Below are 23,990 nucleotides of genomic sequence, written 5' to 3' on the forward strand. Positions count from 1 at the left end.
GTCTCTGGTCTTGAAGATACTCCAAACCCAAATTGATAAGGCTCAGAAGAACTAGACCTGATGTTTGGGTTGGCCTGCTTTGAGCAAGGGATGTGTTGAGTGCTCCAGAACTCCCTTCTGATTTAAGTGTTCCTCTGATTTCCTGCTAGTATGGGCCAACTGCTTGTCTAAGACTCACAGGACCTCTGAAGGACATGTCCTGTGGAAGAACCCCATTCTCCACATTTGGGACTGTCACTTGCACAACACCCAGCTGAGTTGTCCCTCCCACTGCGGTGTCTGAATGCTGTGTGAATCACTTGTGCCACTTCACCACTGCAAAGATGCAGGACATGTCCCACTGAGTGACTGTTCTCTGGTGACTGCCGGAGGTGCCAGTCACAGCAAACCTACCGGCAGAGGGGGCCTCATGAGGGGCCATGATTTAGCCTGGTGGCCTTCCCAGAGAGACAAATGAAAGACAACAGCTGATGTAGATGATGTAACATCTCACCCTATGAGGATGTAGGCAAGAAAGAGAAGCGGCTCACAGGGGCTGCAAAAGCCCAACCTGCAGGGTTTAGGAGCCCAGGTGGATCATTAACACCAGATCAATTTAGTCTTGGCTGCCTCTGGTAAGGGCCCATGAATGATCTGCAAAGGTGAGGGTGGAAGGAGAGACAAAAGGCCACAAAACATCACTCCCAGGGGGCTGTGAAAAGGCAACCTGGGCACCTCCCATGGACAATTCATCTCAGATGCAGCCTCAGGGCAGACTGAAACCCCCTTTGCCATTCACTTCTGGAGGAGCTGTGTCCTGCCTGAAGACACAGGTGATGGGCAGAGGCTCTGAGTGAGGCCCCATCTACATTTCTCTGCCCTGCTTCCAGAACGGTGGTCAATGGAAAGTCGTTTGGCCCCAGCAGGGTCTGGCCCTTCACCCTGGGGTGGCACCTGTTGGTGTGTCCCAGGCTGAACCGTCCCCGTGCAGCACCCTCCACCCCCATACCCCATCACTGGTCCACCTCATGCACCAGACCTGCCTGGAGCTGGAGACCCATCCTAGCCCCTCCACCCATCCTCCAGACCCACCCAGCCACCACATAACGTCCCCCTGCACCAGCATTTGTTCCCACCACATCATCTGCGCTCCAGCTGTGCCCATGTGCCAGCTGCTCTACCCCAACTCACCAGCGCTTCGTTCCCCCCTGGGAAGTGGTCTCCTCCCTGGCCTGCTGCTGCTTTGGGCTTTCAGTCACCGGAATCCTGATCCAGTCCAGCTCTGAGCTCCCTGGGATGCCCGAATAGATGGAGGTGCCGGGTGTAATTCATTACTCATGTTGATTATGCATTCCTAGTTGACTGACATCCCCAAAACCAAACACCCACACACCTTCTGTGTTCACATTTAAACACAGAAATGTTTTTCAGACCTGGTGTTAATAAAGGTTACTGATTTGCATTTGGGAGAACAAGAGGAAAACTGAAGAGGCGAAAAGGGGAGGTGGTTCTTGAATAAGCAAATCTTTCTGTCATAAAAATGCCTGGATAGCTTTTGAGTCCTCTTGGATCTGAGTGCAGAGAGGAGACAGATGTTGCTGATGCTTTGCTGTATTAGCTGTTGGTCCAAAATTTGTGCCTGGACCTGATTAAAATGAAATCCTGCTCTTATATCGTCTCCAAAGTATTCCATCTATGGTAATGTGAATGCACTAGACAAATAAGTACAAAGAAGAAAAATCTTCCCCATTCTGACATTTCTGGACTAGGAATAATTACCTACAGGAAAAACTTCAGACCAAGGTCCTTATTCCAAGACCAAAGTCCCATATCTTCCATCCCCCCACTGGGGCTGCTTGTAAGTGAGAGCAAACACAAAAGCCAGAACAGAGGGAGACATTTAATTACTTTGTTTGAGGAATTTTGGTTGAAAAAATAAAACAGAAAGGAGTTCCTTTGTTAGCAAAGGCTGCGGCTTCTTTTGTGAGCGGCTTCCATGTGGTCGTTGGTTGCACATGAGTAAGTGATTATCCTGTTTCAAGTAACATCCAGGAAACTCTGAAAAACACCAGACATAATGACATTGCAATGTCTTAACAAATCAAAATTCTAACCCCTGCTGTCAGAGTTACAGTATTGCTGGGACTACAATACAAAATAAGGGCAGAGCTATAAAGATTGTCCTTTAGGGGAAATAAGTAACTTCTGCTAATGTTTAACTCCGTGGGCTGCCGTTGCACGAGCAGCTCAGGGTGGAGACTGCTCCAGCATTTCAGCAACCCCTGCTCTGCTAACACGAGATGGTACGATAGTCAGAAACCCACCCAGCAGAAACCACAGTGATATCGGCAAGAGCAACACTGAAAATACGGTGGGCCAAGGATCCCAGGCCTCCAGAGAAAACAACGCCTAGCGGGAGCAAAACATAAGAACAAGCCACAGAACAGCAGACAGTGCCAAAAAATTCCCATTCTGACTGAGAAAGGAACAGGCTATGTCGCAAGACCCACCCTAACCTTTGCCTTTCTAGCATGCTGGGAGCGATGGCCCCAGGAGGAAGCAGAAGGGATGGTGCTGCTGGCACGCTGCACGCCGGCGCAGCTCTCACGGCTGCCCCATCCAGGCAATGAGTTATTTAGGCCGTGCCAGCAAGCTGTATAGTGTTCACTCCAGTGCCTAATGCACAGCAAGACATCTTGCCTGCCATCTTCTGCCAGCATGCCTATCCACTTCGGTCTCCCTGCCAAAACACTTGGGTTTCCGCTGGTCTGACAACCTGTGACCTTAGCATGTCCACGGAGGGTTACAAAGGAATCCTTCTTGCATTTTGCTAGCATCATCACCCATTTCTCATTACTATAATGCATCATCTTGAAGAGATTTTTGGACTCATAGAAACAGAATCTTCTTCAACACCCCACCGCTGGGCTGGCTGTGCTTCTCCTCGTTACACCCCAGAATTCACAGAATCATTAAGGTTGGAAAAGACCTTCAAGATCATCAAGACCAACCATCAACCCAACACCACCATGCCCACTAAGCCATATCCTGAAGTGCCACATCCACACGTTTTTTGAACACTTCCAGGGATGGCGACTCCACCACCTCCCTGGGCAGCCTGTTCCAATGCCTGACCACCCTCTCAGTGAAGAAATTTTTCCTAATATCCAATCTAAACCTCCCCTGGCGCAACGTGAGGCCATTTCCTCTTGTCCTATCGCTAGTTACTTGGGAGAAGAGACCAACACCCACCTCACCACAAACCCCTTTCAGGTAGTTGCAGAGAGCAATAAGGTCTCCCCTCAGCCTCCTCTTCTCCAGACTGAACAACCCCAGTTCCCTCAGCTGCTCCTCATAAGACTTGTGCTCCAGACCCCTCACCAGCTTCGTTGCCCTTCTCTGGACATGCTTGAGCACCTCAATGTCCTTCTTGTAGTAAAGGGGCCCAAAGCTAAACACAGTATTCGAGGTGTGGCCTCACCAGTGCCGAGTACAGGGGCACAATCACTTCCCTATTCCTGCTGGCCACACTATTCCTGATACAGGCCAGGACGCTGTTGGTCTTCTTGGCACACTGGTGGCGGAGTTTGCATTATTCGCAATAAGAATTAGTTCTGGCCCATGTTCAAGCTCATGTTCTGTTACCTCCAAGCCCCATCCAGCAGGTCCATCAGTCACTTTCCAGCCTGGACTGATGCTCAGGGTTATCCCTCCCTCACCCCTGCGCACCAGGCACCATTGGCACTTCTTGCTGGGCTCTGTGAGTATCCTGGTGGTCCAGTCCTCCCGTTTAGAGAGTTCCCTCAGAAATGAGGCTCTGCCTTTCACCGTGTCAGTCACTCCCTCCTAATGATTCTTTCCAGCACTGTGAAAAAAAAAAGAAAAAAGTATGTAAGTATACATGTACATATACATGCATGTGTGTGTATATACACACATATAAAATTCCAGTTTCTTGTCTTCAGATATGTGTTGCTGCATTTCTGTTTTTTGATGTTCCCTGGCAAAGGAATACTTTTATTAAAAGCAATAAAAATAGAAATATCAAATCTACAAAAGAAGAAAACAATGGGAGCCTGAGTTTTCTTCAGGGTCTTACCTGTAGACCCCTTGTGATGCTTATAATCATCTCCCTAGCTAGTCAAACTTTGAATTGCAAGGTTTGTCCTGAGGCATGATGTGGTTGGCAATTTATGTAAGCAATTAAAAAGCAATGGCATTAATTATTTGTGAAATGGTTATTATAATCATTTTTCCAACATTTGCTGTCACACACCTTGAAGCCAGACTGTAACCAAGCAATGTCATCGCTGGATGTATCCTAGGTATGGGGTTTTTCTGATTTGTTTCATTTTCATTTTTACCCCACAAAGATGTCCACAAAATTTCTCCAGATGAAGAATGGTTCCTTATTCAGGTCTTCTTGTTGCACTCATAAAGGCTCCAGTGAAAGTACAGCAAACTGATGCTTGAAGCTGAAACAAGCCTTGAAAGAAGCCATACTCCTGTCGCAGGAAAGCATAGTCATCGTAGGTATTTGTTCTAACACATTTCTTGGTCCAGGTTCATGAATGAGAGTGCAGCACTGCCTCCAGAAAACAGCCGTGCATCTCAGTCGTGGAGAGGCCTTCCCTGATTCCTGGGGCAGACTTTTGGAGTGTGGGGTGCTCTGACATGGTGCTATTCATGAGAGGAACGTCAGGATGGAGATGGTCAAAGCCTGATTCTCCAGACTCCCCATGGCCACATGGGGCTGGGAGGGAGGACAGGCTCCCTTTCACACACATATCACCATAGAGGTATGAAACTCTTAATTAAATGCCAGCCATGAGTCTCTGGGACCATCCTTGGATCCTTTGCTGTGTCCACGGTCTCTGTGTGTTGGCATGGTGCTGTGACCTGGAAAAAAAATCCAAGGTGGTCAAGAGTCTGACATTGGGTGGCAACCTGCCCTTTTGGTATAAGCCAGGAGAAAGCTCTCCTTGGGGTGGCTATTAAAGGAAGAAGGCTCTGTACAGCCTTCTCACCACAACAGTGCTTGAGCTGTGGCAAATTTGTTCTCAACAAATTCTCATTATGAGGAATGAGAACAAAAGCCAAGCAAAACTGCAATGACAGCTATACCACAAGAATATTCAGGTTAGGAAGGATCTCCAGAGGTGCCTAGCTCCAAACCCCTGCTAACAGCAAGGACAGCTTCAAGGGCTTCTACAGCCAAGTTGGGAAATCTTGAACATCGACAGTAGGTTTCCTTTCCTTCTAGTGTGAACATCAGACCCACAACCAGCACTCACAGCATTGTGTGCCTCCGCAGATACCCTTGGCAAAGGCAGGTACTGTGGGTGTGTTTATTGGCACTGTTGGGAGCACAGGAATCCGCCACCGAGCCACCACCACTTGGATGGGCAGGGGGACAGGGCACCAGAGGGGAGGTCTCCATCTTTGGGGAAGTTCCTAGACACAGCTGCACAAAGCCACAGCAGTCCTTACCTCATGCTGGGAGAGACCTGCTGGTGTCGGAGACATTCAGAGGGCCCTGCTGGCTCCTGTGCTGCTGGGTCCCATGTGACCCTGCAGGTCACCCTGGGCTCAGGCCAGTCCCCCAGCTGGTCTGTGCACGGGCAGGTGAGAGTATGGGAAGGTGCACACACACCGCATCGCCCGAGGTGCACGGGGATCTGCCCTGGGTGTTCACCTCCAGTACCCTAGGGCCAACTCCAGCCCCTGCCACCTCTGAGCTGAGCTGCTTCAGCACACTAAGCCCTGGTCTGAATGGAGATGATGAGCTGGACAACCCCCAGAGGCTCCACCACCAGCACTGCTGGGAGTCTGAAACCATTCAGGTGAGGCAAGTTGGTCATAAATAGCAGCAGCTAAAGTTACTCAAAGAAGCGTAAAACATGGTCTGTGGTACACAACTGAAATTGGATCACTAAGCTGTGCCTACAGCTTCTCACATCGTGACAAATAAAAGAAAATCCTGCTTAGGTGCAAATACCTGCTAAATATGTCTTTGTTATGAGACAAGAGTGCAAGCTGACCCACCTTGGCAGCTGTGGCATTCCCATCTTGGCTTAGAGGGTATTCTGCAGGCAAAGAAGGAGGGCAACTCAGAGACAGCTTTCCTTTTTCTGAATGTCAATTAGCTGGCTTTTGTCCCTTTGCCAGCAGGACCTGGGCTTCCCCCGACTTAGCTGGGGGTCCCAGCAGATATTTCCAAGACTCTCAAACTTTGACTTCATCCCCTGTGAGGTGTGTGCTCCTCAGTGACAGGGACAGGATACTTGGGAATCTCAGCCAGCCACCCTGCCGCATGCTGGTATTTCAGATATTAATTAAAAAAACCCCAAAGAACCCAAACACTTTTAACTGGAGGATTCTGCTTGTCTCCAAAGTGTGCCTTGTCCACTCTGAGGTTTGTTATAGTCAGGCTACACACAGAGCAGCAAGAGGACACCAGTTCCCATGCTGCCATCCCTCCCAGCCCGGCAGCAGTACTGGCTGCTGGAGTGTCTTTCCGTCCTGGCGGCGGTCCCTTCCGTCAGCCCAGCCCTCCCTTGCTGGCCGGGGCAAAATGCCGGTGAGTTTTCCCCCTGCTCAGGTTCCTGCACAGATGGGTGAGAGGAGTTGTGGTTGTCCTGCACCCACTTAACCTGGGAGAAAGCACCGTTCTCCAGCAGGATGCTGCTTGTTCAAAGGGACAGCACCTGGTCCCCTGGACTGCACACCCAAGAGACACCCAGAGGCAGAGACACAGCCAAAAAAAGGGCAGACAGCTTGGATATTCTGAGGCACCAAAACTGCCTTTGTTTGCTGTGTCAGAGAGGAATGGCCTGAAGAAAGACCTCTTGCTCATGCTGATGGTGCCTTAAATCCCAGCCACCTGGGTATTTTCCTGCCATGCCACACAGGAAAGCATGGTGGCCAGTGTGTAGCACCAAACGCCAGCCCCTGGAGCCTGCAACCTGGGCACAGATGAGCCTCATCATGCTGTCAGACTGTTTGGCTCCAGAGCCAAGCCTGAGTCACGGGCAAAGGCGTTTCACACTGGTGAGAGAGCAGCGGGACCACTGCTCCTGGGAGAGCAGACCGAGCGTCCTGCTGGTGCTGGCGATCCCCGGGCAGGGGCCAGGACTGGAGCTAGCCCTGCAGAAAGGCTGCCACCTGCCAAGCCACAAACACCGTTTCCGGTCCCTTCCTTACTCCTGCCACTCATGTTATCGCATCTCGCCTCATTCGTAAAACCATCCAAGAGCCCAGCCCAAGATTATGACTTGGAAATATAACACAGACTGCAAGTTAAATATAATCAATCCTATTTAATGTCACCAGGCAGTGTCATTATTCATGATTAGTCTCCAGTTACACAGAAATTATTCTTCTCACAGTTCTCCCCTGCCTACAGTCCTTAAAAATGAAAAGCAAATGTCTTGAATAAATTTTTCCCTGTGAATAACAGTCTTTTCAGCCTAATTTCTAATTTCACTTCTAACCTTGAAGCAATCTTGACATGAGTCACAGATTAAAATCACTCCAACAGGCTGCAAGGTCCAGCCCCAGAAATAAATCTGTAACATGGTCTCCCTCTCCAAGATGATATAATCTAAGTACACCATGCCGTATTTTGTTTTCAGAGGGCCTCTTCTGCTCTGTATGCACCCAAATAAATGCCTGGCTGTCCTCATATCACAAGTTGTTTGGGACTTCGAAAGCCATGCAGATAAGCATAGCACCTCTGTGAAACCTGTGCAGGGGTACCTGCGGCTCTGTTGGTTTAATGCACCCCCATCCCCACACACTGATGCATAGTTGCACATGTAGCTTCTGCAGATGTCTGTGCTAATTGCATGTGGAAACACTATGGGGCTCAAATGCAAAAGCTGTCCTCCATGGGAACTCCAGCAACTGCCTGGCCACCTGCAAGTTGTGCTGGCTCTCCCCATTCTCCTCAGCTGCTGCTCCTCACTGCAAATGGCAGAAGACTTCCCTGCACAACCTGGTGCTAGCATTACCTTCCCCGGACTCCTCCTTCCAGCATCCTCCTTCCCTAACCAGCCTCAGGTCAGCCACTCCTCGCAGCCTGGGGAAGGTGCCAGTGCTTCTGAGATGTCCAAGCCAGAAGTCAGAGGGCTGAGATGAAGCTGATGGGCAGTCTGAGAACGAGCCCTTCACACACTGCTGCAGACCTCTTTGGACCCCCAGACACATGCAAGTAGCACCAGAGAAGCCAGCGACTTCCCATCACTGGCTGTTCACCCAAACCAGAACTCAAGCCATACTGCAGACAGATTTGGTCCTCATCCCCACAGCCATGGGGTAGGCTTGGTCCAAAAGAGGATGTGAAACCTCCAGCTCAAGGACTGCAGGTGGCCTGACAATGAATGTAGGTGCAGGAAATCTCTGACCGCACTTGGGCCATCCTTTCACCTCTCAAAAGGAGAAGTAAGAGTGGCTCCAGCTCTGACCACATTCCACGTGAGTTGCCTTTTGCAGCAAGGCCACCTTCCAGGGAAACAGTGGTTCCCATGGCTTACCCTGGACTGGCCAAGAGAGGAAAAAAACCTGAGCGTCTCTTAGGACCCTTGCTGACCCACTGCACACACCTCTGGTAGAAAGGTGGGTTTCAACCCATCCCAAGAAAAGATGAGAAAAAGCCCATAGCTAATGTCAACCATGGAAGCGGTCACTATGCTTTGGGAAAGAGGCCTGCCACCCAGTGTGACCTCAACAGGCTGGAGGAATGGGTCAGAAGCAACCTCTCGAAGTTCAGCACAGAAGAGGTGATCCTTCCTCTCCACTTAGCGCTGCTGAAGACTTATCTCCATACTGTAACCAGTTTGGGGCTACCCAGTACAAGGAAGACACTGACAAAGTGGAGAGAGTCCAGCAGTCACCACCAAGGTGGTGATAAGGCTGCAGCACAGGGTGTATGAAGAGATGCTGAGGGAACTGGGCTTCCCTGGCCTGGAGAAGAGACGACTCGGCGGTTCTTATAGGGGTCATCTACTGCTTGAATTGTGATTATGAAAAATATTGAGCCAGACTCTTCTCAGAGGCAGACAAGGGCAGGACATGGGGCAATGGGTACATGCTGCAGGATGGGACATTCCAGCTGGGCATGAGAAAATTTCTCCATGTGAGGCGGGTGCATCTCAGAGACCAGATCTCCATCCTTGGAGGTGTGCAGAACTCAACTTGACAAGGCCAGCACAACCTGATCTAGCTTTGGAATGGGAAGCTGGACTACAGACCTCCAGAGATGCCTTCCTAACAAGACCTCCTGTCGATTTTGCATTATGGTGGGAGGTAGGGAATACAGCTGCCTTCCTTCAGGGCGTTCGGCTCCCCTGCTCTGAAAAAATGCTAGTGCCCAGGACAGATCTGAGACACTACATGCCTCTCCCTCACCATGCCTCGGCTGCTTTCACAGAATCACAGAATCACAGAATCACTAGGTTGGAAAGGACCTTTAAGATCATCAAGTCCAACCATTAATCCAAAACCACCATGTCCCCTAAACCATGTCCTGAAGTGCCACATCCACACGTTTTTTGAACACTTCCAGGGATGGCGACTCCACCACCTCCCTGGGCAGCCTGTTCCAATGCCTGACCACCCTCTCAGTGAAGAAATTTTTCCTAATATCCAATCTAAACCTCCCCTGGCGCAACTTGAGGCCATTTCCTCTTGTCCTATCACTAGTTACTTGGGAGAAGAGACCAACACCCTCATCGCCACAACCCCCTTTCAGGTAGTTGTAGAGAGCGATAAGGTCTCCCCTCAGCCTCCTCTTCTCCAGACTAAACCACCCCAGTTCCCTCAGCCGCTCCTCATAAGACATGTGCTCCAGACCCCTCACCAGCTTCGTTGCCCTTCTCTGGACACGCTCCAGCACCTCAACATCCTTCTTGTAGTGAGGGGCCCAAAACTGAACACAGTATTCAAGGTGCGGCCTCACCAGTGCCGAGTACAGGGGCACAATCACTTCCCTGCTCCTGCTGGCCACACTATTCCTGATACAGGCCAGGACACTGTTGGCCTTCTTGGCCACCTGGGCACACTGCCGGCTCTTTCCTCCTCGTGCAAGGTTAACATGGGAGGGAGCATGTTTGGTGTGGCTCCTCCACGGTCTGAAAACCCAGAGGTGAGCGGGAGCTGGCCCCACAGTACTGCGCAGTGCTGTGCACTTCCAGCCGGCCCATGAAATAACACAGCTGCTGCAAGTCAGGGCCCCCTAACATGCTTTCAGAGACCTCCTCTGCCACCTCTTTGAGGAGAATTTCTGTCTGTGCATCCATGGTTTTACTGATGCAGAGCAGTGACCGAGCAGCCAGAGGAATGAGACAAGGGAGGAAAATGACTGCAGGCATGTATTAAAGTATTCAGCTTGTCCAGCTGAAAGAGCTTTCTGCCAAACGATTTTATAAGGAATGAGGCATTTTACAGGAAAAGCAGGGCCTCTCCTCTCATTTCCTTTCCCCTCTTCTCTATGAACTTCAAAGAAAAGAGGGGTCAAAACAGAGGCCAGGCAACTGGAACTGAGTTCCTGAGCCTTAAAACCTAATTAGTCCAAGATACATTTCATTGGACATCTCTCAGAGACAGGCCTAAATCACCAGCCCTCCCCGCCGTGCCACCGAGGGTCGGATAAAGCCAGAACGTGGCCCGCAGTTTGCCGGGGCCCAGCAGCAGCAGGGCTCTTAGGGGGGTCTCAGACCAAGCCCCGCCATGGCAGGGCTCTCCCAGTCCCCAGGCTTTGTGTGGCCACAGCTAAAACCCCCTCCCCAGGACAGGGATCACCCCCACCTGCCTGGTGCCTTGTCTCCCAGGGCTGCTGGTGAAGCCGTTGTGCCAACTAAACCCCCCCAGAGCCACGTGGCTGTTGCCCCTCGTTGCATCAGCTGAGGCTACCAAAGAGCTTTCAGCCATTTGCAATTGCCCTTCCAGCAGTTTTAGGCTGGTGGTAACCCCGCCTCTTGCCTCCCTGGCCAGGCGGGCCAAGGCCAGCTCCTGCCAGCTCTGCCTGCCAGACACAATGTCCCATGCTGCTTTCCACTCTGTTGGCTGGCCCCCCTCCAGGCTCTCTGCATCCCGCCCCGATGGACACCCATCAGAGGGGATAATAACGTCCCTTGACCTGCATCTCCTTGCATGGCCTGGCGTGTGGTTTGCCCTACCAGCAACGAGAAACAAAGCTTGGTTTTGCAGAGGTTTAAGGACTCTCTAGAACCGCACGCTGATTTCGAGTCACACATCTCTCCCTGCAAGTCGCAGGTCTTGGGGTGGGGTTTTTTTGGGAGGTGGACCCATAAAAAGTATTCTTGAGAACAGAGAGACTGAAGTGAGACAGGCTGTTTCCCCTCACAGCCTTTCTCAGGATGCTGGCCTCAGAGGGGTGCATCTTATTTTGAGACTACAGCGAATGCACTTCAACGGAAGGACTCGTTTCCGGCCCTGTGGTCTGAAAGCTGAGAAAAGCAAAACTCTGCTGCAGGTCACTAGACTGTAATTTGGAGAGCAGAGAAAGGACATATTGTCACCGTAAGCTTATGTGGCCTCCTGGTGCCATAGCACAGCTCTGGAGCACAAGAAATTAAGCCTTGCAGCTTGTGAGGCAGCGGACAGTGGCACATGAAGCCAGACAGCTGTCTGGCAGGGAAAGGAGTGCAGCTACCCCAGGCTGCGGGCTGCGGTTCTCCACCCCAGCTGGCATCCGGATCCTTGCTCCCCAGCCACTGCGGACAGGTGACCTGGTCAGCGTAAGGCACGGCTCACTCCTCGCTTGGTGCTCAAGCTGCCCTCCCAGGGAAGCAAGAGAGTGGGAGGGATGCAGGAGGGGAGTGCAAAAAACTGACTGCTTTTGAATTGGGAGGGATTTGAAAATTATTTTATTAAATTTTCTGCCAGGAAAAAAGGTAAAATTCTTCCCTTAAAAATTCTGATTCCAAGGCATTCACTCAGCTCTTACTTAAAGAGCGGATCTGGGGCTGATAAGGACTGGATTGAACTCCCAGTTTGACTGCAGATCATCTGTGCTGCCTAAATGCAGCAATTGTTTATCTCCCTTTGCATCTATTTCCCAGTGGAGCCAAAATATAAAATGGAAACCTTTCTTTCCTTTATGTAATTCTCTGCTAGAGTTGGCATCCTGCAAGTGTTGGCTGGAAGGACCTCTGGAGGTCTCCAGACGCAGGACGGCTGCCAGCACGAGATCAGGTTGGCCGTAGCTGTGTCTAGCCACAAAGCCAGAGTCTGCTTGCGCAGCAGACTGGTGCGCCGGGAGCCTTTTCTCGGATGAAGTTCATGGCGAGCTCTGACTCACCGCACGGGGAGGTTTTGCTGGGTGTCCACCTCCCTCTGCAGCTATCAGGGAAGGAAGGCCGGAGACAATATATAGCACCAACATTCTGTTAGCCCATTCCTGTGCAGGTTTCACCTTACAGAAACATGCCATCCTGAGGACTGTGACGGTTCAGGACCAGGTAGCCCTCCTGTTTGGCTTTTCCTGCTAGAGACCAGTAACATGGGAGGAAGGGTGGGCAGGCAGGAGAGCACTGATGGATTGAGCCAGATCCCTATGTGCTGCCAGCGCAAAAATAGCTGCCATCTTTGGATTTTACAGCTTTGCTTTGTTACAGTCTGGATCAGACTTGTTTTCAAAATAACCTTCAACAGACATAAATACACCTGTCATTGAAAACAAACATGCCTGGGATGATTAACTGATACTTCCTGGCAATAATCCCCACACCTCTGTAATAGCAGTTAAAAAAAAATGAGTTAGGATCACGGAGAGGAAACAACAGCATGCAAAACGTTATCCGTGTGCCTCACTCACTATTTTTTCAACTTTATGCTATTGGATTACTTTCTTAAGCACTCTGGGGACAGAGACAGCGAAGAACAGCTTTCGTTGGCAAAGGCAGGCAGTTTCTCACACACGGCTCTATTTTCCATGGCTCATCCAGCAAATTGTACACTAAGCCTAAAAAAACAGCAAGGAACAAGTCCATCCAAGAGGGGCTGAGTACAGTGGATTTCACATCCCCATGTGCCGACAGTCTAGCCCTGGTATCAGGCACCTACTGGGAACAGGTGGGAAGTGCCCTATGCTGGGGAGACACGAGCAGCAAGATCCTCCGTGCTACCCAGGGAGCAAGGAGCTCCCTTCCAGCAAGGCCACCTAAGCCTATATGCAGCCAGGAGGGACAGTTAGCTTTACTTGTCTTATGGAATTAACTAGAGCTTCAAGAGTTTTGGCCTCGGTCAGGGTCCAAGCAGCATGGATGGACTGCCACAGCCACCCTTTGTGTATTTAAAGGACAGTGGTCTTTCATGTCCTCCATCGCCACTGGAGGGCTCTGCTTGGTACTGCAGCATTTTTCCAGTTCTTAGTCCCTAATTAAAGCAGCCAAGACAGGCTACTAATTTCCCTGCTTATGAAACATTATGCAGTGTCATTCTTTCACACATGACCACACTCTTGAAATGCAGAGCTCACACTGGCTTAAGGCTTGCAAACAGCAAGTGACAACCCGGGTTTGCATCTGTAAACCTGCACATTTGTTGTGGCAAGTGATGCACTTCAGTTGCAAGAGAGAAGCAGCAATATATTTTATTGATATAAAGTAGTGAGTTCAGAAAATTCAATGGTAAATGCGACAGTCGTTTAACAAGGTTCAATGGCAAGGTACACTTGATTGTTTACTGCATAGAGGACAGGGTCAGACAAAACTGCCAGGGAGAACCTCCCTTTGAGTCGTGAGGTTCAGAGAGGACCCCCTTGCGTTCTAAACTTCTCAGAGAGGAGTCTACGTGCAGCTCGATCCAGACTTAGTCCCAGAACTTGGTCAGTGGTTTACGTCTAAAGGATTATATACGCACAATCTATCCTTTATATCACTTAGCTAAGATTTCAAAGTTTCAGCGCATTTTTCCCCAATTCACTTAGTGAGCACCTGATGTGATTAGGATTCTCTCAACCTCAACAAGTAACCCTGAATGTTGTCCCTACTCAAGGGGTGATCCTGGTGTGCAGCCCGCTACCATGCAGGAGAGCTCAACGGGCTCTGGGCTGTCCACTATTGATGAAGCAAGATGATTGATTTATAGCCATGTTTGCATACCAGCCATACTTTGGTCGGTGCATGGTCAGCTAGCCCTCAGTTGTTGAGCAAGATTTATAGCCCTTAGCTATTGTGTTGTTATCTGTCTCTCCAGAGTCCAACTTAAGCCGGATGCAGCCATCACAACTGCCACTGGTGGCTATTGCTTAAGCAGAAGGGGCGGGGGGCAGGAGCACACCACCACACTCCACCCCATGACTATAGCCAATTCATCTTACTCTCACAGAGTGGTGGTATTGTCACCTCTTGCCTCTGTGCCATAAATAGCATATTGGTAGTTTGTGCGCTTACAGATCTGTGGTAAGTAGATAGTGAAGCACTGCTATTTGTTATGTGTTAATTTGTATGTTTTGGATGGTTGGAGCTGGCTTATTTGGCTTCTCATGTACCAAACCTTTATATACAATATAACTATAAGCAATAGTCATATTAAAATTAGAGTTAGTAAAATCACAACTGGGTGAAGCGTGAAATTAAAAATTCTCGTTGCTGTAGGTGATCATCCAAGAAGAGTTTCCCACCAATGGTGTTCTCCATCCTTCTTCACTTTTTCCAAGACATGTTGTATCTCTTCTGTATCATGGTGAACAGTAGTTAGAGTTTTTTGTCCATTGTTTCGGACATGTTCTAGCAGCTGACACAGGTCATCATCTTGTAGTATTTTCTTCATCAATGTAAGACTCATTCCGCTGGGGGTAGGCAATAAATCTTGACTCAATCTATAATTAGATTGTAACAGTTGATAAGACGTAACAGGAGCTGAAAAAGTTGCATCACATAATTTTAGTACAGTTACAAACACAAATATTTGAGTGATTACTTGTATCTACAGTAATGTTATATATGAATATAAAATCACAGAAGGTTCTCATACAAACACATCCTTTACCAATACATACAACTACAGTTTTAGGGGTTTCATCAGGATGTACTTCAAAATGACAAATATTTGGTTAGGGTCAAAACAAATGTCTTGGGCTTTGAAGGTGCCCTCTCACAAATAAATCCTTGTTTTTCCTGTACAACACATGTGTTAACATCAACAGTTTGCCATTTGTTTCCATTTCGTTGGGCCCACACTCTATATTCTAATGGATAGAATATAGTTCTATTGTGATTTAATCCTAATGCAATATTTGGGTATATGGTATATACCAAAGCATTGTGTACGGCTAAGACAAAAGCTGTGGCCTTATTCTTGATGGGGTCATAAGTAAAATTTACTAAATAACACCAGGATTGGAATTACTTTTCAAATTTAATTGCATTATCTCAAATTACCTTTCAAATTTCAGTGGGTAAGGTGCCCTCTTCACCCTCTCTTATAATTGCTGCTACCATAGATTGCATCCACGGTTGAGCTTGGATACAACTAAGAGCTAGGGAAATACTGTTCTGGGCTGCACCAAATGTATTGACAAACAATTTGTGGTCCCTTTCATTAATTCTTTCCCACTGAGGCAATATATCAGGTAAGAGCCATTGGTTAGTTCCCAGTGCTAATAGAGAAGACCGCAGCAGTTATTCTAATTTGTTTATATCACTTGTTGTTGTGCTTAGTCTATTTATGAATACTCCAGCATCTCTAATATTTAAGATTCACAACCCTGTCCCTACAACAGCAGTCATACCTTTCCTTGTCAGCTGTGGAGAAGTGAGGGTTTGCCCATGTAACCATGCTAACCGTCCTGCATAGGACATCCTTAGGAATGGTGAACAGGTCAGTTTGATTGTAGAGATACCAATTTGCATCACTAGTTCTATTCATTTCAGAGACCATGATGGACTGAATAACTCTTGTTGTTGGCCTGTATTTTTGATCACATACAGTCCAATTTCAGAAATTTGTGGTAGTAGAATTTTCTTATCCTTAGTTGGAGTGGATTTTGGATGAATGCTGTCTACTAAGCCTAGTAATGCCTATTTTAAGTTTAAATGATAAGGTGGGTCGTGTCATATTATAGTGATTCCAGAGGCAAACTACAAAAAAAAGATTGTGTTAAGGTAAAATTGTACCAACAGTCTAACCCTTCAGCAGCACAAAGTTTTGTATCCTTTGGTGTGACACTCTACACAGCAATTTGAGATGCCCTCTCATAGGTGGATCCATTATCACCCAACAGCCTACCTTTATTTCCTGGCATATCACTCCTTGGAGTTGAGGGATTCAGTCAAAACACTTAGGATCCTTCCTCCATCGATTTTCTAAATATACCTCAGTTCTGTGCATTACTACAGTTAAGAGGGCCAAGTCTCCATTAGAGTTTGGTCCCATACTTCTGGTATATGTAACACGGGCTTGGGGCCATGGCCACTATAGGGTTCTTTGACCACAAGTTAAGAGAAGCAGCATTGTTAGGGCTTGGAATGGTAATGTGAACACAGCATTTCTGTTTGTCATCCTGCAGGGTGCTGTAAGAGAAAATAGACACTTGTTTCAGTGGAGAGAGTCCAAACAGGTTACTCTGTTAAGAAGAAGCAAAAATCCATTGTGCACTAATTCTATGTTTTGCACCACTGCTCTCGGTAGCTTCCCAGGCAAGTGGGCCATGAGGTTTAAATGGTCCTCTAGCGTGCACAGGCTGTCCCAGATGTATTTTCTCAACTTATTTAACTACTTGGACTAAAGATAAAAGTAACTTTTCCCATTTACAGTATCATTGTTCTGTGTCTTTAAATACAGTTGAGCTAAACAATAAAGGTCTTTTTGGCCCATCAGGACCAGTTTGGAGAAGGTTACAGTAAGTAGCATATTTGGCAAAACCCCATTTGGCTGTAATAGGGTCATGGGGGTTTTTTACTGGTCCCAGTCACCGATATGTTTTTAATTCTTTAGTTAAGAGTTTTGACCACCTTTTTATGTTCTAAATTCCACTCCCTGGGCTTGCCTTTCCGTAAGAGTGAATATAAGGGATGGGAAATGATAGAAAGTCCCGGTGCATGCTTTCTCCAATATCCTGGAGTTCCCATTTGTTGTTACTCCTTCGAGTGGGGCATTTGCAGCTCTTCGATTTTTCTTAAGGTATCTGGAGGAATTACTGCACTACCTGTGTGCCACCGAGTACCTAAAAATTTTACTTCTTTACTTGGTCCCTGACATTTTCTGTGTGGAATCTCAATCTCTGCTTTACTTAGTGCTTGCCATACTGCCGCTGCTGCTTCCCCCGCCGTCTCGGGGGAAGCTCCTCCAATCAGAACATCATCTATATATTGGTATGGTTTCACATCTTGGGGGAGTGAGACTGTCTGTAAAAGTTCACAAGTGGGGCATGAGCAATCATGGGTGAATATTTATATCCCTGTGGGAGTCTGTTAAAGACTCCCTCCCTAGTGAAAGCAAACTTCTCTTTATCCTCCTCCTTCAAGGGAACCATGGAGAACACCCAGCACTGCCATCCATAGCTGTGAAGTTGGCGATGTTCAGTAGCCCAGCCATTAGCCGAGTTAGCACTCCGGCGCCAGTAACTGACTGTTAAACGCCACCTCCTGTCTGGTTTCCGAACTGGCCAGGCAGATGAGTTACATGGGCAGTAGGTTCTGGAGATAACTCGTTGTTTCCCCAAATCCGCTATGATGTCAGAGATTCCACGCCATGCCGCAGCAGGCCCCGGGCGTTGAGGCAGGTTGGCAGTCTTTGGCTCGGGGAGGGTAGGGGCTGTGCCAAGCACTGTGACCTCCTGGTTTTGGCCAGGGTTGGGGTCCGTGTTTGAGCCGCGGGACCACATGCAGCCATTTGGCAGGCGTCAGGCTTGTCCATTTAAAACATCACAACCTAAAATGTGTTCATGGTGCTCTGCAATTGCAAAGCAAGTGGTCGCCATGTGCTTTGCACCCAGGAGCCGTGAATTGACCTTGGCAGTACAACACTCAACAGTCCATTTGCATCGTAAGCTTAGCTCTTTTGCTGCCCAGATCCCACGCCCACTGTGTCAGCAGTGAAATCTGTGCTCCCTTATCTATCAAAACCGTCCCCAATTGTCCCTGAGGATCAACTGGAATTAAAACGTATGGGCCATCATCACTTACCCACTGATAAGCCTCCATTTTCCGGACAGGCAGGTCTAACCCCCCTCCAGGCATCTCTTGGTTTTTTGCTTCATGCCCTGCGATTCCTCCCTAAAGGGGAGGATGGGGTTGTCTCCATTTCTGGGGAATGGCCCCGGGGGAGTTGAAAAGCGCTCCTTCCCCTCACAGTTATCTCTGGAATGGTTCAATCAGAACCAAGACAACGTCAGTGGTCTGGCCTTCCACCATGCCTCGGGCTAACGCATTCCTAGGCTCCTGTTTGAGACTCTGTTTGCGGGTTTTTAAATTTGTTTACCTTTGATCTACTTGCTGTTCCCTGTTTCACGGGTCTTGGTGCGATCTCAGCCCCGGGGCTTCAGGGTTTGGGTTTTTTTTCCAGATGGTGGATCTTTGCAGCCCATTTCACGGCTGTAGTTAACAATGGCAGGCGTTAATTCTGCCCATTTAGGGAGCTGTTTAGGAGCATTATTGCCCTGATTTTTTATTATATTCAGTATCTCTTTCAATCTCACCCTGTTTTGCAACTAGATAGGATTTAAGAATTGCCAGGGCTCCTCTAATCAGTGGTCTTAACACTGCGAAATCTACTGTAACAGATAGTGGGACATCATGGGGTCCTCCTTCATGCATGCAAGCAGTTTTTGTGACTGCTGTAGAGAGCTCACTTACAAGATTTAATGTGCATTACGGAGGGCTGACCTCACTCTATGGTGTCTATTCCTCCAGACCAATAAGCTACTCGGGTTGTGATATCCAATTGTCACAAGCCTATTCTTCTGAGAAGTTGGGACTCAAATTCACTCCATGCCTCTGTAAATAATCGGTGATACTACCTGCCATCTTGCTGACTACTCCAGTTTGTCACGGGAAAAGTGACACATTTCACTCGCAAGAGAGATGCAGCAATATATTTTATTGATATAAAGTAGTGAGTTCAGAAAATTCAATGGTAAATGCAACAGTCGTTTAACAAGGTTCAATGGCAAGGTACACTTGATTGTTTACTGCATAGAGGACAGGGTCAGACAAAACTGCCAGGGAGAACCTCCCTTTGAGTCGTGAGGTTCAGAGAGAACCCCCTTGTGTTCTAAACTCCTTCTCAGAGAGGAGTCTATGTGCAGCTCGATCCAGACTTAGTCCCAGAACTTGGTCAGTGGTTTACGTCTAAAGGATTATATACGCACGATCTATCCTTTATATCACTTAGCTAAGATTTCAAAGTTTCAGCGCATTTTTCCCCAATTCACTTAGTGAGCACCTGATGTGATTAGGATTCTCTCAACCTCAACAAGTAACCCTGAATGTTGTCCCTACTCAAGGGGTGATCCTGGTGTGCAGCCCGCTACCATGCAGGAGAGCTCAACGGGCTCTGGGCTGTCCACTATTGATGAAGCAAGATGATTGATTTATAGCCATGTTTGCATACCAGCCATACTTTGGTCGGTGCATGGTCAGCTAGCCCTCAGTTGTTGAGCAAGATTTATAGCCCTTAGCTATTGTGTTGTTATCTGTCTCTCCAGAGTCCAACTTAAGCCGGATGCAGCCATCACAACTGCCACTGGTGGCTATTGCTTAAGCAGAAGGGGCGGGGGGCAGGAGCACACCACACACGTGCAAAGAAGCAGATGGTCAGAGAGCTCTTCCACATCATGCCAGGTCTGACCTGCAGTCTGACATGTCTGTGTCACCGCAGTGAACTTCTGAAATCCTGATGAGCGAAGGACAGTTGGAGGACTGCAGCTGTGTGGCAAACCAGCTAGAAAACCTGAGTTCTGTATTCCAGCTGCAAAACACTCAAACAAGGCTTATGCTGAAGGCACAGACCATACTTCCAAGATAACACCAAAAAGCGAACTTGCAGAGTGACTATGGAGGTTAACTCAGTGGGCTTGCCTTGACGCTACACTTGCCCTGTCACTGAGGTGGCTGTTCTGTTTCAAGTGCTGCTATTGTGAGGGACAGGAAAAAAAAAACAAATCCTTTCAGTTCCCAGAACTGATAGCCACTCCTGGGAGAATATTCATCCCAAGCTTTTTTATGCTTTTTTTCTCAGGTTGCTCTCTCACAGCCTTCCTGGCCAGGTCAGCACTGCACTCAGCTCATCAGTAATCCTGCTCCCATGAAGCCTGCATTTGCCATGTGGAATGTCGCAGGCCTTAAGCCCAATACTCATTACAACCCAATACTCATCAACCTACCCGATGAGTAACGACGAGGATCGGGAGACTGCTGGACCTCGGCTCCAGCCCGGAAGCACCGGGCGCCCTCAGGCCGCCCCGAGGCGCCCGCCCCGAGGCGCCCGCCCCGCCCGCAGGCCCCAGTACCCCGCTGCGGTGACGGCCCGACACTGCCAGGGGGCGCACGATCCGCCCCGCCGCCGTGGCGCGGGGATGTCCTAGTGCGCATGCCCGCCGCCGGCTCCGTGCTCCCCCCCCCCCCCGCCACGTGACCTCCGGGTCATGTGGGAGGGGCGATCTGCGCGGCGTGGCGCGTAGCGGAAGCGGCGGAGCGCGAGGCCGGAATTGGCGGCGGCGGAGGCGGCGAGGGCCTTTCGAGCGTGGTGACGGCGGCTCAAGATGTCGATCGAAATCGAGTCCTCCGAGTGCGTATGGCGGCGCCGGGGAGGGGTGGCGGTGGCGGTCCCGGCGGCGGGGTGGTGCCGGGAGAGGACGGTGAAGCCGGGTCGACGCGGCAGCCGTTGTGGGGCGGCGTGGCCGTGGGGGAGGTGCTGTCCCAGAGGTGATCCGGAGACGTGACGGCGGTCGCGGGGTGCCCGCTCCGCCGCAGCTGGGCACCCGGGCGGGACGGGACTTACAGCGGCGGGGAGGGCCGCGGGGAAGGGCAGCCCGCGGAGCGGGTGTCGTGACTGGCGCTGTTCCCCTGCAGCGTGATCCGGCTGATTATGCAGTACCTGAAGGAGAACAGCCTCCACCGAGCCCTCGCCACCCTTCAGGAGGAAACTACTGTGTCCCTCAACACTGTGGACAGTATTGAGAGCTTCGTGGCGGACATCAACAGTGGGCATTGGGACACAGTGCTGCAAGCCATACAGTCGCTGAAGCTGCCTGACAAGACCCTGATTGACCTCTATGAGCAGGTGAGTGAGTGCAGGCTGTGTACGGACTGTTCTGGTCTGGGTGGAAGCCCCTCTCTGGAGTCTTCCGCTTACCCTTTGTTGATGTACATGTTTGTCTCTTGATGCAGGTTGTGCTGGAGTTGATTGAGCTCCGGGAACTAGGTGCTGCCAGGTCTCTCTTGAGGCAAACAGATCCCATGATCATGCTAAAACAAACTCAGCCAGAGCGATACATCCACCTCGAAAACCTTCTGGCCCGATCTTACTTTGATCCTAGAGAGGTATGTTACACTCTTCTTAGAGACCTCACAGTGCTAGCATCGGTCCAGGCTGCTAACGGTTTACGGCATCTTTTCTTTTCCATTTTGGGAGTGAGAATATGCAGCTTCCCAGTTTGATGATTTTACACGTTTTATGAAGTGTTTGGGAAATGATTTGTAATATTTGATAACAAGGCAGCGGAGTGGTAGTTTTGAAGTATATTGCAGGGGGGACTTTGGGGATTTATAGCTGTATCCTGCCACAGGATGATGTCTGTGCCTTGCTTTTCCTGTGTCCTGGTTTCAGCTGGGACAAAAAAAATGAACAAAGTTAATTTTCTTACTGGTAGCTGGCATAGTGCTGTGTTTTGGATTTGGGATGAAAAAATGTTGATAACACACTGATGTTTTTAGTTGCAGCTAAGCCAACAAGGACTTTCCAGCTTCCTGTGCTCTGGCCTGACAGGGAGCAGCCAGGGGGTGGGCGGGGAGTGGGCACAGCCAGAACAGCTGACCCAAACTGGCCCAAGGGCTATTCCATACCATACATCATGCTCAGTATATAAACAGGGGGCGTTGTCTGGGGAGGTGCTGTGGCTCAGGAACTGTCTGGGCATCAGTCAGCAGGTGGTGAGCAATTGTGTTATTTTTCACTTGTTTTGTATGTTCTTTTATCATTACTATTATAATTCACTTTTTTCTGTCCTATAAAACTGTTTTAATTTCAACCCACAAGCTCTCCTTTTTTTTTGCCCGACTCTCTTGCCCTATCCCATTGCAGAGAGTGGGGAGGGTGAGTGAATGGCTGTGTGGCTGTTTTAGCTGCCTGCCAGATTAAACCACAGCATCCTGTCTTATATATGCAGAAGAAAATGTATATTTTGTAAATAAAATTGTTCTTGTATAATAGCAATAACAAGGCATCCTTTCTGACTTACTATGCCAGTCTAACACTTAGTGAAAGCATATCCCAAATGTTTCAAGGGTTGCTGTTAAAGAGAAGGGCTGTTTTGAAGGCCTAATAGAAAATTAATCAGAGTGGTGGATTTGTTAATGGAGAATAATTTAGAAGGATCACTTCATAAAAATAAATTCTCTCTAGGCATACCCAGATGGGAGTAGCAAAGAGAAGCGGAGAGCTGCTATTGCACAAGCTTTAGCTGGAGAAGTCAGCGTGGTACCTCCGTCTCGTCTTATGGCGCTGTTGGGGCAGGTAATTCTTGAAAAATATTTTAGTAGCTATGTCCGTTTCTGTACATCTTTGCTGCATAAAATGAACTATCATGTAGTCGATTCTCCATAAAAGTAAAGCTTAAATATTTAACATTGACATGTGTTATAGTTAAAATTATATTTTCTGCATGTGGGCAAGGGTTTAGTGATTGTAGGAAAAGTCAGCACTCCACTGGTACATTTCTTCCCATAGAGTAAATACTCGGTGCATAGAGAAGATTGTTTTCAAAGTACATACTGATGCACACTGTTTCCTTTGTTGTGCTTACAATTCTCTTGATTCTCAGAATGTATTCATTGATACCCTATGCAGACAGTATTGCATGTATTTTGCTGGTTTATGGCTTATATCTTACTTTATAAGCTTGTAAGCATACTGAAGAAATTCTCTCGGCATGACAGGTGTGTGCTGTGACTGAAGGCAGCTCTCTGCTGAAGGGGTTGTATAAGATTCTGTCTTTTGAATGAACTTCACTTGTGCCTTCCAAGAAAGCTTATGTATAATTTTTAATTTTAATGTATGCAGTTCTAGGCAAATAGCCAACATGTCAGGTAATTTAATTAACACAAGATTGAACTCACAGTGTGTATGTACTATATACTGCATGCTGAAGGTAGAGTGGGAAGGGTGGGCCTGAGTCATTCTCACTTGCAAAAATCATTTGGGGATAATGTTCTATTATGTTTGCAGTCGCAAGGTAGGAAGCATGGTCTGGTAAGTCTTGCTTCAGGTAGCTGTTTGCAGTGTATTTGTCTCAAACTGTACAGGTGTACAATTTGTAAGGGTACAAGAAACTATTGCTGTATTGTGTTAATTAGAATCAAGTTTTGATGAGGAAGATGTATGTTGACTGCTAACTAACTTTATGGCTTTCAACTTCTCAAAAGGCACTGAAATGGCAGCAGCATCAGGGCCTGCTTCCTCCTGGTATGACAATTGACTTGTTCAGAGGCAAAGCAGCTGTGAAGGATGTAGAAGAAGAAAAGTTCCCCACACAGCTGAGCAGACATATTAAGGTGATGTTTGCCCTTATGTGTGTTACTGCTGCTTGTTACTTCCTGTGCTGTATGTTGGGAGATAAGAGTAAACCTTATGATTTCTTCTGTTCTCTTTTATTCTAAGTCTTTTCTCTCATTTTCTCTTTTTTTTTTAACTTCTCCATGCTTATTCTCATCAAGAGGCTCTTCATGAGACTCTGAAATGAGTTCCCTTAATGAGTTTTGGTGCTCATGGTATTTGTGAATATGATAAAAGTACTAATTGTTTCTTTGACTTCACAGTTCAGAATC

The 23,990-nt window shown here is 48.3% G+C and overlaps 1 protein-coding gene across 1 annotated transcript in view; it reads left to right on the forward strand.

Moving 5' to 3' along the window:
• Positions 1–20,707: 20,707 nt before the first annotated feature.
• SMU1 (SMU1 DNA replication regulator and spliceosomal factor) overlaps positions 20,708–23,990 on the forward strand; it is a gene marked incomplete at both ends in the record, with an annotated part of 12,603 nt that continues 9,320 nt past the window's right edge. The window contains 5 exon segments of the mRNA XM_082013421.1: positions 20,708–20,733; positions 21,018–21,228; positions 21,336–21,488; positions 22,570–22,680; positions 23,589–23,717. Coding sequence (XP_081869547.1) covers positions 20,708–20,733; positions 21,018–21,228; positions 21,336–21,488; positions 22,570–22,680; positions 23,589–23,717 — 630 coding nt within the window.

The sequence above is a fragment of the Phaethon aethereus genome, assembly GCF_964289735.1.
Source record: "Phaethon aethereus genome assembly, chromosome: Z".
In the NCBI taxonomy this organism is placed as follows: Eukaryota; Metazoa; Chordata; class Aves; order Phaethontiformes; family Phaethontidae; genus Phaethon; species Phaethon aethereus.